Source organism: Drosophila teissieri, chromosome X (assembly GCF_016746235.2).
Source record: "Drosophila teissieri strain GT53w chromosome X, Prin_Dtei_1.1, whole genome shotgun sequence".
Classification (NCBI taxonomy): Eukaryota; Metazoa; Arthropoda; class Insecta; order Diptera; family Drosophilidae; genus Drosophila; species Drosophila teissieri.
The window spans coordinates 17,189,876-17,203,255 of NC_053034.1; the positions used below are offsets into that span (position 1 = coordinate 17,189,876).

At 45.8% G+C, this 13,380-nt stretch overlaps 1 protein-coding gene across 4 annotated transcripts in view; it reads left to right on the forward strand.

Moving 5' to 3' along the window:
• LOC122623468 (homeobox protein cut) overlaps window positions 1–13,380 on the forward strand; it is a 74,713-nt gene that overhangs the window by 50,020 nt on the left and 11,313 nt on the right. For 3 of the 4 annotated variants that reach the window (XM_043802654.1, XM_043802653.1, XM_043802655.1), the window contains 3 exons: window positions 7,639–8,135; window positions 8,247–8,425; window positions 10,020–11,801. In XM_043802654.1, coding sequence (XP_043658589.1) covers window positions 7,639–8,135; window positions 8,247–8,425; window positions 10,020–11,801 — 2,458 coding nt within the window. The remainder of the gene's footprint in view (window positions 1–7,638; window positions 8,136–8,246; window positions 8,426–10,019; window positions 11,802–13,380) is intronic. The other variant, XM_043802656.1, reaches the window with a different exon arrangement.

Sequence of the window (13,380 nt, forward strand, 5' to 3'; positions counted from 1 at the left end):
AAGGCCATCAAACGCAGTGCCCAGAGCAATTCAACGAAATTCGAACAATTAAAAAAGGCTAAGCATAAAAATCATTCAATTTGGGGCGGTAAATGCCCGGTCTTTAATTAGTTTGCTATGCTGTCGCTTCAATTTTGATGCAAGTTAACCGCGACATCGTCGCCGTCCCCATTCCCATTCCCATCCTCAATTCCCCATCTTCAATTCCCAATCTTCATCGCCAGTCTTCAACTCAGCTGAACTCATCGCATCGCATGGCATCTAAACTCATCTCATCTCATCTCGTCTTGCTCGTCATCAGCCGCATCCGAGAAATCTCCAACTCAACGCAAATTAAGCGTCGTCAAAATAATTGCCGTGGCTCGGTCAAAATGCGACCGCAGACCCAGACGGCGCACAGTGGGCGTTGTGGGGTTAATTTAAAAATAGTAACACTTGATTTTATTCTTGTTCTCTCGCTTGCTCGATTTCTCGCTCTCTTGTTTGTTTTGTTTCGGTTTTTTGGAAAGGAAACCTAGTGTTGCAGTTGCATATGTATATCCTGCTAACCAAAATGAGTAACCATCATTTTAACCCACCGTTGCTTAGCCAAAAACTCAACCAATTTCACTGCCATTTCCGCTTTAACCCCAGTTCTCTTGGTCGAAACAAGGCGGGCAATTAAAATAAGCTGGCCATATCTATTTTTCTTCTTTTTCGACTTCTTTTCCCGCTGCTTTTTATGCATTTCCACTGGCATTTAGCCCTCCAACTGCCGGCCGTCTAATAGGAATGAAATTGTCATCAAACGAAGATTGAGTTTAGCAGGAGACGCAGGCGAGTTAATCGATGCACAGACAGCGACGAGGGGCTGGAATTCAATTAGAACTTGACGCTGCTGCTCAAATCAAATTAGTGTCCCGTCATAGTGCCGCCCCTCGGCCTGCCACGCCCCCAAAACGGGGGGGGGGGAAACCGTGACTTTCTTTGCATCGATATACATTTTGTATTTGCTTAGCGGCTATTTCGATTTCATCGATATCTTACTTGCATTTTTTGTCGCCTTTATTGCGGCTGTCGTTTGGCTTGTGACTTTAACCTCTCGATGGGCCAGCGTGCTGCCTTTGACCCCTTAAGTAGCTTTGTGTGTTGCAGCTGCAGACACCTGCTTAACCTCCAGTTTTTCACGAATTTCACTTGAAACACACACACACACACACACACACACGTGAAAAGCTGGCAAAAAGGACAACTGCAAGCGGAAGGAAGTTGAAACCATTAGAAACTGACAAACCCCCCATTTGGAATTTTATACCCATCCGTCCGCTGCTCATATTTTCATATATCCATTGAGGGCTAACACACGACAAAAAAAATAACCAAAAAATCAAAAAAAAAAAAAGTGGAAAAAATGTAAAAGCACACACAGAAAACAATGACTGCGACCAGGAGCAGCAGGATCATCAGCAGACAGGATGAAGAGGACTTGCGGCTCGAGCCTTACGACTGTTTGCTCGAGAGATGTTGATTGGCATTCGAGGGTTAAGTGGGAGAAGGGGTTAGGAGGCTTTCCTCTATGCGGGCAAAGGACCAAAAACAGGACCAAACAAAAACCGAGGACCGAGAGATGAGCAATGTGCCGTGCTCATAAATTATTGTCTAGACTATGATTTTAACGTTTTTTGATTATGAAAGACCTCTCAAACCCCCAACCAAAAACCAGAAACAGCAACAGCAACAGCAACAGAAACAGAAACAACAAAAGTGGAAAAAACCTATATAATAAAATTTCGCTGGCATACACAACCTTTTTCGGATTTCCCCTTTTTTCGTTTTTTTTTTGTTTTTTTGTTTTTTTTGGTTTTGCGTGTGCAGATATCATATCAATAAGCAAAAGGATTAGACATCTGACTGGGCCCCGAAAACCGAATAACCCATGGAACACCCAAGCCACCCACCACCACCCACCACCCATCTCACTTCGAGTGCTTATCGACACAAAAAATATATAAAAACCTGATTCTACATTTTTTTGGCAAATATGAATAAAAGTCAAGAGGCTTTTCTATTTTTTTTGTATGTGCCAGCCAGACAATTATTAAGCAAAAGTTTAACGAATTAGAAACAAAAGTTGGCGCCCAGTTTGGGTTAAAGGTGGGCAGCTTTGATTAAAAATATACATATGTAAGCACGTTGGGCGAGGGGGGGTTAAGGCGCCCACTCAAGGGTTAAACATGGGCAAGGGCAATGGCACAAATCCTTGTCTTCCCATTCTCACGCACAAAATGGCAGACAATAAAATCGAAACATAAATCGAAAATTGTAAAATTGTGAAATTGTGAAATTCTAATAAGTAAATGCGCGGCAAGGAAGAAGATTTTCAGAATGATAAGGGGGGGCAAAAAGGGGGGGTGGGGGGTGCCTGGGAATTGTAAAGCTGTCAAATTTTAATTACAAAACTTTATAATCCAAAAAATACAACAACAACATCAAGGGAAGAAAGGCGAAAGACGAACGAGTTGCGAATTGCGTGTGCCCCCAAGGGGGAGCTTCACTTGCCACCCCAACCCCCCTGGAAAATCAACCCCCCACCCGCACTCGGGAAAACCCCCTTCAAATCAATTCAATAACTGCGAAACTGTGTGCGTGTACGCGCAAATAAGCGAGTGAACGAGTGAACGAATGAACGAATGACTGACTGACTGAATGACTATTTGACTGACTAACTGACAATCCCCCCTCTTTAGCCACCAAAACGCACGTTTTCGTGCCAACTTCAACTTGCAAAATGTTTGATTTATGCCTTTGAATTGTTGTAAATTGCCAGAGCTGCCCCCCCCACTCCACCCCCCTTTGAATTCGTAAACCCCCCACCGCCCCTGGAATTTTGAAAACCCCCCGGGGCAATTGACAAATAATGCAAAAATTCTGGCAAAATTACCTGCGATTTGAGGTCTTTAAGCTGATGAATTGTCTGTCAGTGGGAATGAATGAATAAGTGAATGAATTAGGCGATTGAATCGAATCAGTGAATCAAAATCAAAAGCAATCAAAGGCACGTTCCAAATATTCAATTGAATATCTGTTGTTTAATGGGGTTTAATGGGTGATGATGCCCACCTTGGATTTTTTCCAATAATATGCACATTTTGCCACAGAATTTCGAAGTGGAAGTGGAGGTAAACAGAAAGTACCCTCATGAATAGCATAAATACAGAAATCTTCCAGATGAATCATTTTCGATAGGATAAAAGTTGAAGCTGCATGGGAGGCTGGGTGAAAGGGGGTGAAAGGGGGTTAGGGGGGTGGTGTTTTACTTACTATAGGGACTCCTCCATATGTGACCTCTTTCGGGGTCTTTGTTTCTGCTCTGTATTTATATGTTTGCTTTTCTCCGCTTTTATTTTCTTCGCTTTTCACTCGCTTCTTTTCTTTTATTATTTTTCCTTCTTTTTTTTCTGCTTTTTTTTCTCTTTTTGGTTTCTGTTTGCGCTCTCGGTCGTCATATTCTTTGTTATCTTTTGTTGCAAATTGCCAACTTGGGCATTGCCAGTTGCAAAAATGCAACATCCACAGTCACAGCCACAGCGATACAAGCAGGCAAACAAACAAAAGCCTTGGCGTCAAAGCTCTGGGGTGCACTTGGCAGACTTTTAAGCTTCCTCCTCATCGGCCCCCCTCCCCCTGGAAAATTTCCTCTTTTTTCTCTTATTTTTCTCTCGATTTTTTATCACTCGAAGGCCCCGCACAGTACGTCCATTCCCCATGCTCCATGCTACATACTTCATACTCCTTTGGCAACACTTGAAACAATCAAAAATCAATGACAAGCTGCACGGCAAAGAACGCTCACTGCGAGAAATGCGTGCGCCTTTTATTCGCTTTTTAAGTGCCTGTTAGCTGTCTTTTCTCTCTGTGTGGCACATCAAATTCAGCAAGGAGCAAAAAAAACAGTTGACGACATTGAGACGCAGCTTCTTCCCCGGCTGTTGCCTTTTACTCATTTGTCTTTTGGCTTTTTGGAAATTAACAACAGAGTCAACCCCCAAGCACCACCCCCCTAACCACCCCCCAACCCCCCTCCCCCGGCCACCTGATGTTGATGCCACTGGCAAAAGTTACCCCTTTTTTATACATGCGCTATCTCTATCCATCACTCCACTTTCGCTGCCACTGCCGCTGCCAGTCATATATATATTTTAAAATTTTTATGCCCGAATGAATTTTAATTCCTTTGACGGTTTTTGCCTTTGCCATTGGCAGCTGACGGCCTAAAAGTTAAAAAAAATATATATATATATATACAAACATACATATATATGTGGAACAAAAGTACAGAGGAGAATTATTTTATAAGCAAGCCCTGAAGAGCTTCCTTCGTATGTGTGTGTGTGTGTGTCTTTGATTGCTTATTGTTAATTTGTATTTGTAGATTGGTGTCTTTGTGTGCAAGTGTGTCTGTGTGTCTGTGTGTCTGTGTGTGTGTGTGTGAGATGCTGCTGCTCGCTGATTAAACCCTTTTTTTACACCCCCACCACCGCCCACTCTACTTGCTGCAAAACCCTTGCCTCATGTGGCATAAATACATATATATGTGTGTGTGTGTGTGCAGAGACAGCAGACTGAGGCATAACCTTAATTCCTTTTGGCATTTTATGCTTCCTTCCGTCGCACTGAGCAAAAATTGGTGTTCATTTGAAAACGCAACCTATAACTTACTCCACTTATAACTTCTCACCATCGATCGCTGCGATCGAAAATCATTTGAATGAACTTTGAATTCGTAGTGGCTCATTGCTATACGCACTTGAAGATTTTTCCCTGTGTAGGCGCAACTCCTGCTGCCAATTGTGCGACGTTTCTCGTCTTTTGCCTTCGAGTGTTTGTTATTGTTGTTTCCAACAGCCCAACCTCCGCCCCCGCAAAAAAAACCTCGTATGTATATTGACTGCTTTGTCAATTGTTATGCAAAAGGGTAAAATGCGAAATGCTTTTCGGCTTTTCGGCTGCTTGGCAATTTTGTTAATTACAAATCGTTTGCTTTGCGCTCGCTGCTAATGTTCCACCTACCCGTTCCCATCAATTTCCCACATTTGTAGCCAGAAATTATGGCCCAAACTAAGGGAAATCCAGCAACAGCAACAGCAACTCCAGTCCTGTCCAGTTCTTTTGTCCAGCTTTTGCTTGGTGGGTCGGGAAAAATGTAAATTTTCATAATTTTCACAGTCAATACAGGAGGCAAAAACCAACACAGGCGTCCTTCAATAGCCCACCTACTCCTGCCCCCCCAAAAAGTATTTGTTATAGTTTGTTTGATTGCTGTTGGATGTTACAAATATATACACATATATATATATATATATTCATATATATATATAGCAGTTTGCAGCCTCATCAACCACAGAAGGAGTTGCAGAAAGTTTGTGCTCAAGGGTTGAAAATGATTTCTGCTGTCTGTGCTGTGTGCTGAAAATCCAAAAAGTTGATTTATCGTTTTCATATTTTTCATTTGCCCGCTCGCTTTTCGAACATTTCTGGTTGCTACTCGTAATGCCAAAAATCGAAATGACAGTTTCGCCCCCCACAGAAATTTCTGGCTTATACAATTTGCATGCAAATGACAAACTTCGTTGTCATTTATGTGCACTAATTAAGTTTTTCACTTAGTGTAGCAGTGTGCATTAAAGGTGCCCTCAAGAATCGCACCATTGAATATGCACACATGATCCTCATACAGTGAGTACAGTTGGTACAGTGAGTACAGTGGGTACAGTGGGTACAGTGGTTACAGTTGGTACAGTTGGTATAGTGGGTACAGTGGTTACAGTGTGTACAGTTGGTACAGTTGCTACAGTTGGTACAGTTGCCTCATGTGTGACTACTACTCATTCGCAGGCTGCCAAGTTAAATGAGTAAGATGAAGAAAATCCACGCGACTTTCGCTAATTACGTTTATTTAAGAAAGCTGCAAAATTTCCTTCTCCCCGAAAACCAAAAAAAAAAAGAAAAGAAGGGGCTGTGAGCTTCGCTTGTCTGCCAAGCAGTTGGCAATTAGAAGAGCCACCCCCTCAGGAGCTGGGGAAAGCAACCTCCTGGCTTACCGCACCCATAGGATTTTTATGCAATTAATTTGAGTCGTTTGTCGTCTTGTCATGTCTCCTCTGTTCGAAAGGGTGGCTCGTTCGGCAAGTTCGCTGTATTCGCTGTATTCCACGTATCCCGTATGCTAATGAAAAATCGAACACGCATGCCAACATTTTCATACAACCCAACCCAAATACACACACATACAAAGAACCCATACTCATACCCATATCCTTACCCATTCCCATACCCATAGCCATAGCCAAACTCCTTCACATGTCCTGGATCCTTTGATTGATAATAGAATTAACCGGCTGGCGGCTGTTTTGCATTTTTCGGCATGCCACATGCCACATGGCAATACACGCATGTTCTTGATGCTTTTTTAATGCCAATTATGTGCTATGCTCCTGGCCCATTGTTTATGGCCAATAATCGCCCATCCACAAATATTGATAAAATAGACACATGAAGTGGTAGCTTGGTGTTCCCATGTTGATGAAATTATTGTTTATGCCCATGTTCGACACAAATCACGCAGTGACACGCAAGTTCGCAGTTGGAGTTATGTTGATGCCACAACTTATTTATTTGCATATGGGGTAAAGTTCCCTCATTCCTTTTTCCTTAGCCAAGTTATAGTTTCCGCAAAGCATTAGGCCAAATATGCTGCGATTAATTTGCTAATCAATTTCAATAAAGTCACCTGGTTACAAAGTTCAGACACACGAGATCGATACTCGTACATTCCAATTTCAGCGTAGATTCTAGCGGGCAAAGTTTGGCTTCGGGCCCCGTGGCAGATGCGTCAATTAAAAACCGCGCAGTAAAATTAATTTTAATCACATAATAACAAATACACACACACACACTCACACACACGCCCACCTGGCTGACATTAAAAATTTCGTTGCATACCACACGGCGCTGTCGAAAAACTTTATCTTGTCAACTTTCGGCAAGAAAAGGGGCGTTTTTAAGAGTGTGTGTGTGAGGCACGAAAATCAAGAAGGGATGAGAGTGTGTGTGTGTATGTTGTCGACGCACTTAAGAAAAATTCCCTTGTCAAATTTGCCAATTATCATATTTTCATCAAACAAACAAAGTTCCAAACAAAGCCCACATCGGCAAAGCTGGGGGCGGAATCCCCGTCTGCTGGGCTGGGGCTTCACTGTACCTGGCGGCATTTGGCGGTTGGGTGGTTGGGTGGTTGGGCGGTTTGTGCCACCACCACCACCATCTTCACCAGCACCACCACCCTGGCAATCACCGACGAGCGACATTGACGTCGTTGTTAATTTTATTAAAAATTATTTTATAACTCTCGAGAACTTTTCACGCACACACACACGTTCGTACATACATACATATGCTCATGTGAGGAAAATGTGTGTATTTCCCCGAAGGTAAACGCTGAAAACACAAGACACAACAGCCATCGATGGGAAATGGCAATAGCATAGGAGATAAGGACTTTAGCTTAGCTGCAAGAGCTTAAGCTGTCATATATAATATATATATATTGTTTAAATAAAAATAACTAAACTGAATCTCTACTTCTTGATTTTTTTGCAGATTAAAGCACTGCTGGACGAGCTGCAACGCTTGAGGGCCCAGGAGCAGACGCACCTGGTGCAGATCCAGCGACTGGAGGAGCACCTGGAGGTCAAGCGCCAGCACATCATCCGCCTGGAGGCGCGTCTGGACAAGCAGCAGATCAACGAGGCGCTGGCCGAGGCCACCGCCCTGGCAGCTGCCGCCGCCACCAACAACAACAACAATAGCCAGAGCAGCGACAACAACAAGAAGCTGAATGCCGCCGAAAGAGCACTGGATGCCGATCTGCCGGAGTCCACAAAGGCGCCACTGGCAACGGCGAACGAGGATGAGGATGAGGATCAGGCCATGCTGGTGGACACCGAGGAAGCGGAGGAGAAGCCAGAGGAGTCGCATCATCACGATGAGGACGACGAGGAGGAGGAGGGCGAGGATCGGGAGGCGGTCAATGCCAACACCACCACCAACACCAACTCCATCGACAGCAACGAGCTCAAAATCAAAAAGGAACAGCAGTACGTATGCAAAAGGGTTACACTGGGGGAAAAAACATTTAAAAACCATTTAAAAACAATTTAAACATTGCAATTTAACACTACTAATGCACTTTACACTTGCACTTGCAGCAGTCCGCTGGATCTGAATGTGCTCAGTCCGAACTCGGCGATCGCCGCTGCCGCCGCGGCCGCCGCTGCCGCCGCCTGCGCCAACGACCCCAACAAATTCCAGGCACTGCTCATCGAGCGGACCAAGGCCCTGGCCGCCGAGGCGCTCAAGAACGGCGCCAGCGACGCCCTCAGCGAAGGTAAGTGCTCCACTCCCGCGAGGTGGACTCAGTGCTCAGGGTGGAGTCGGGGAGCAGGATGAAATCTGGGAGTAGTGTGGGATTAAGGAGCAGGTGGGAGTCAAGGAGCAGGGTGGAATCAATTCTCTGCGGGGATTTAAGAAGCAGGTTGGGTTCTAGGAGTGGTGAGGAGTCAAGGAGCAGTTTAGATTCCAGGAGTAATTTGAATTCTAGGAGCAGTTTTGATACCAGGAGCAGTTTAGATTCAAGCAGCAGTTTGTATTCAAGGAGTAGTGTGGATTCAAGGAGCAGTTTGGTTTCTAGGAGCAGTTTGGATTCAAGGAGCAGTTTGGCTTCTAGGAGCAGTTTAGATACAAGGAGTAGCTGTTTAGCTTCAAGGAGCAGTTTAGATTCAAGCAGCAGTTTAGATACCGGAAGCAGGCTGTATCGAAAGGAAAAATTCCAAAAATTCCCAAAAAAAATATAAAATTTCAAATAGTTTGACAGCGAGTTAGCATAGCTACTTGCTGCAGAAACATCATTCCTTGATCTTGATTCTTAATTCGCATTGCAAGTCGTCTTGCAATCACTTAACCACCGCAGTGCGTACTGTACTTCCGGTTTGTGTGTGTGGCCTGCACCGCTTGCTTCCTGCCACCATTCCATGCTTGTCCATGCTCCGCTTGTCCGATATTGCTTGGTTTTATCAATCGCTTTGATTTCGAACCGACGACTCTACGTCTGTAGGCTGTATTGCTTGATTTATTTTATTTTTTTTTTTTATGGTTTATTTGAGCGCTTATCGCCGGCGGAGGATAAACCGTCCGCAGAAGAATTATATGATGGGAAAGGGAGGGGTGCGCTGGAAGGGGGGAAGTGGGGGTTGAGGAAGGGACTTCCATAAAGCCAGAGACGGCGCCAGATTTTATGGGCCAAAAAGGCAAACAGCAAACAGCTTTTTCTCCTTCTCACTTGAGAAACTCGCCTTTCATTTCCACCTCTGGCAAAATATTTGCATCGGGCGATTGTTGCTCTTCTTGTTCTTTTGCTCATATCAATTGTTATCATTGTTGTTGTTGTTGATGTTGATATTGATATTGTTGTTGTTGATCTTATTGTTGTTGTTAATCAAGTCGATGTTGTTGCTGTTGAGTTCTGCATGCTTATCGATAGCAGAACGACACACACACACCATCTCTCTTAATCGCTAATTTCAATCATAAATCGTTTTAATATGCCACATTCATCATATACGATTATATACAAGTATATTTATACACAAATACTGCAACACGGCGAAGATTCTTTGTTATTTTGTTGCACTCTGGCAATTTGGCAATTGGCAAGCGAAAGAAAAAAAACCGAGAAAATAACATTGGTAAATGGAATGACAAAATTGTGGCTGTGAAACAAAACAAAGAACTGGCTGGCAAACAAGAATTTTGATTCATTTTTGGCGTTATGTTCCATGGATGTTGTTGACCAAAACAAAAACAAAAACCAAAACAAAAAACAAAAAACCCAAAAACCAAAAATATACAATAAGAACACATATGCTCTTGCTTTCCGAAAGCGGCAACAACAAATAGCCCAATTTGTTTGTTGTCATCCCCAGAAACCAACCGAAATCGTGCAGCAGAAGAAGAAGACGCAGTGTCGCCAGCAGCAAGTGCAACTGCAAGTGCCACACTAGCAACACTTGCAGCACTTGCAACACCTGCAACACTAGCCACAACTGCAACACTGGCCACAACTGCAGCACTTGCAACAACTGCAGCACTTGCAACAACTGCAGCACTTACCAAAACTGCAACACTAGCCACCACTGCAACTCTGGCCACCACTGCAGCACTGGCCACAACTGCAACACTTGCAACAACTGCAGCACTTGCAACACGTGCCACACCTGCAGCACCTGCAACAGTGGCAAGCTCCATTGAAACCCTCGGCCAGTGCGAGTCGCAGGCAAAAGCCGTGCATGACATGGCGGCGCCCAAGCAGGAAATCGAAGAAGTGGACGACGACGACGATGAGGAGGTGGAGGAGGAGGATGCCACCGATGAGCAGCAACTGGTCAACGACTATTGGCGCCGCGGCTTTGTCGCCGATTCGGCAATGCCACGGAGCAAAACGCCAACAATTTATCAAAATTTTAAGCTCGAGCAGCAGCAGCAGCAGCAGCAGGCACAGTTGCTGCCACCGCCGCCGCCGCCGCCGCCACCAGCAACAACAGCACCACCCCTTTCGCAGCAACAACATCTACACTTTTCACAGCAACAACAGCAACAGCAACAACAACAACATTTACAACACCAGCAGCAGCAGCAGCAACATGGACCATCGTCCACCGCGCTGCTTAGTCAACTGGTTAACTCAACATTTTCCAACTCTTCAAACTCTTCCCGCCTAGATGCCCACCACCACCACCAGCAGCAGCAGCACCACCACCAGCACCACCAGCAGCAGCAGCAGCACCACCACCAGCAGCAGCAGCACCACCAGCAGCAGCAACACCTCCACCAGCAACACCACCATCACCTGCAACAGCAGCAGCCGAACAGCGGCAGCAGCAACAGCAATGCGGCAAGCAACGACCATCATCATGGTCACCACTTGCATGGCCATGGTCATGGCGGTCTGCTGCATCCGTCGGCGGCGCACCATCTGCACCACCAGGCGAACGAATCGAACTCCAATTCGAGCACACCCACCGCGGTGGGTGGCAATGCCAGCGGTAGCGGTGGCAACAGTGCGAGTGGCAACAGCAGCAACGCCAACAGCAATGCCGCCCAATTGGCGGCCAGTTTGGCCAGCACGCTGAATGGCGGCAAGTCGCTGTTGCAGGATGCCGATGCCAGCAATGGCCTGGCCACCGCTGCCGCCATGGCCGCACATGCCCAGCATGCGGCGGCTACCCTGGGACCGGGCTTTCTGCCCGGCCTGCCGCCGGCGTTTCAATTTGCCGCCGCCGCCCAAGTGGCCGCCGGTGGCGATGGGCGTGGCCATTACCGTTTCGCCGACTCGGAACTGCAATTGCCACCGGGCGCCTCGATGGCCGGCCGTCTGGGCGAATCGCTAATACCCAAAGGTGATCCCATGGAGGCCAAGCTGCAGGAGATGCTGCGCTACAACATGGACAAGTACGCCAATCAGGCGCTGGATACCCTGCACATCTCGCGACGCGTACGCGAACTGCTCTCGGTGCACAACATTGGCCAGCGACTCTTCGCCAAGTACATACTGGGCCTGTCGCAGGGCACCGTCTCCGAGCTGCTGAGCAAACCCAAGCCCTGGGACAAGCTGACGGAGAAGGGACGCGACAGCTACCGCAAGATGCACGCCTGGGCCTGTGACGACAACGCCGTCATGCTGCTCAAGTCGCTGATACCCAAGAAAGGTGAGTGGCCTAGCCTGTAAGCGGGGTGGCATGCTATCTGTTATGGGTTACAGGTTGCAACCAAAAGTTGCATTCCCCTTTAGCTCAGTTTATCGCAGTTCACTGCACTAGTTGGCAAACCTTGGGTATCCTTCAACTCGCTTCAAACTTCAAACGATGTCCTCGATGTCCTCACTCCTTTTTAGCAGCTTTCTGATTTCTGATTTCAGCTCTCTGATTCCTTCGTTTTTTCCTGCGGCTTTTGGCGTTTCTCATTTCGTTTGGCCGCCGGCCAAAACATTAAATTGTGAAATTTTAATTATTTTTGATTTTTGCGTATAATCAACGTGCCAACAGCAGCCACGCCACACAGCACCAAAAGCAGCAGCAGCAGCAGCAGCGACAACAAACTTGACGACGCCATTTTTGGCGAGAGGGGGGGAGTGGCGGCCAAAAAGGGGGTGGGGGGGCGTGGCATGGCGTGGCGGACCAAAAAGAGAGACATTTGCGGTGCAGTTGGAGCGGCCATTTGGCTGTCGCCATAAATTTCGGCAAATTCGCACATTAGGCGTGAAAATGAACAGGAATTCGTTTCAGTTTGTTGTCTCGTTTTTCGATCTAATATGTTTTCTTATTTAGCTTTTTCTTCTTTTTTTTTAATTTTTCTTTTTGTTGTGAATTTTTGTTGAATTTTGTTGTAGTTTTCGTTTTTCATTCACGCCAATTTGCGCGACAGACACACGCACAACATTTTGGCTGAAAGTAACCGCATTTCCTCGACTATTTTCCACAATTTTCGTAGCCTATTGACTTCGACTATTTTCCACAATTTTCGTAGCCTATTTTCCACAATTTTTCGTACTCTTAGTTGGTATCAGTTGGCCCAATAGTTGCTCTTGTTAGCTAGTTGTCTTGGTTTCCCGCTCCCTTATTGATTAGTCATCAGTTTGTCATCAGTGCGCGAAAGTTGCTGGCGGCGCAAAAAGCGAAAATATGTCAATGCAAAAGTATGTGCATATGTATGTTGCAAGTGCTAGCACGCATTCAAAACCCCCCCCTTGCCCCACTCCTCACCTGCCGCAAAGTTAATCAAATGTGCGTGTGTATGAGTGAGTGTGTGTGTGTTGGTCTAAGTGCATGCAAATGTTGACAATTAATTTATGACGATTACTCATGGCAGCTAAACTAACTGCGACTGTTTATAGAGAAGCGTCGCTGATGGCCGATGCGGCGGCGGCGGGGGGTTAAAGTTGGCGAGCAGAGGGTTAAGAGTGCGCTGGGTGCGGTGGGGGGTGAGGGGTGCAAAGTGCAACCGAGGTTATGCCACTTCTTTCTTTTCTGGAATAACCATTGCTAATTATAGGCAAACATATACAATCATTCGTTTGCTAACTACAATTTATTAATGAGCATTAACTGGCTTTCAACTTTGATCGACGCTTTTTTTTCTGAGTGCATTCTCTACCCAACTGGGCGGGCTTCTAAGCACCCCCCTTGCAACAGGGGCGCCCCTGTCAACTCTGCTGGCTAACAATACTTTGAATACTTTGAAGTCATTGTGGCAAAAGTTAACCCAGGATGCGCGTCAATGAATTTTGAA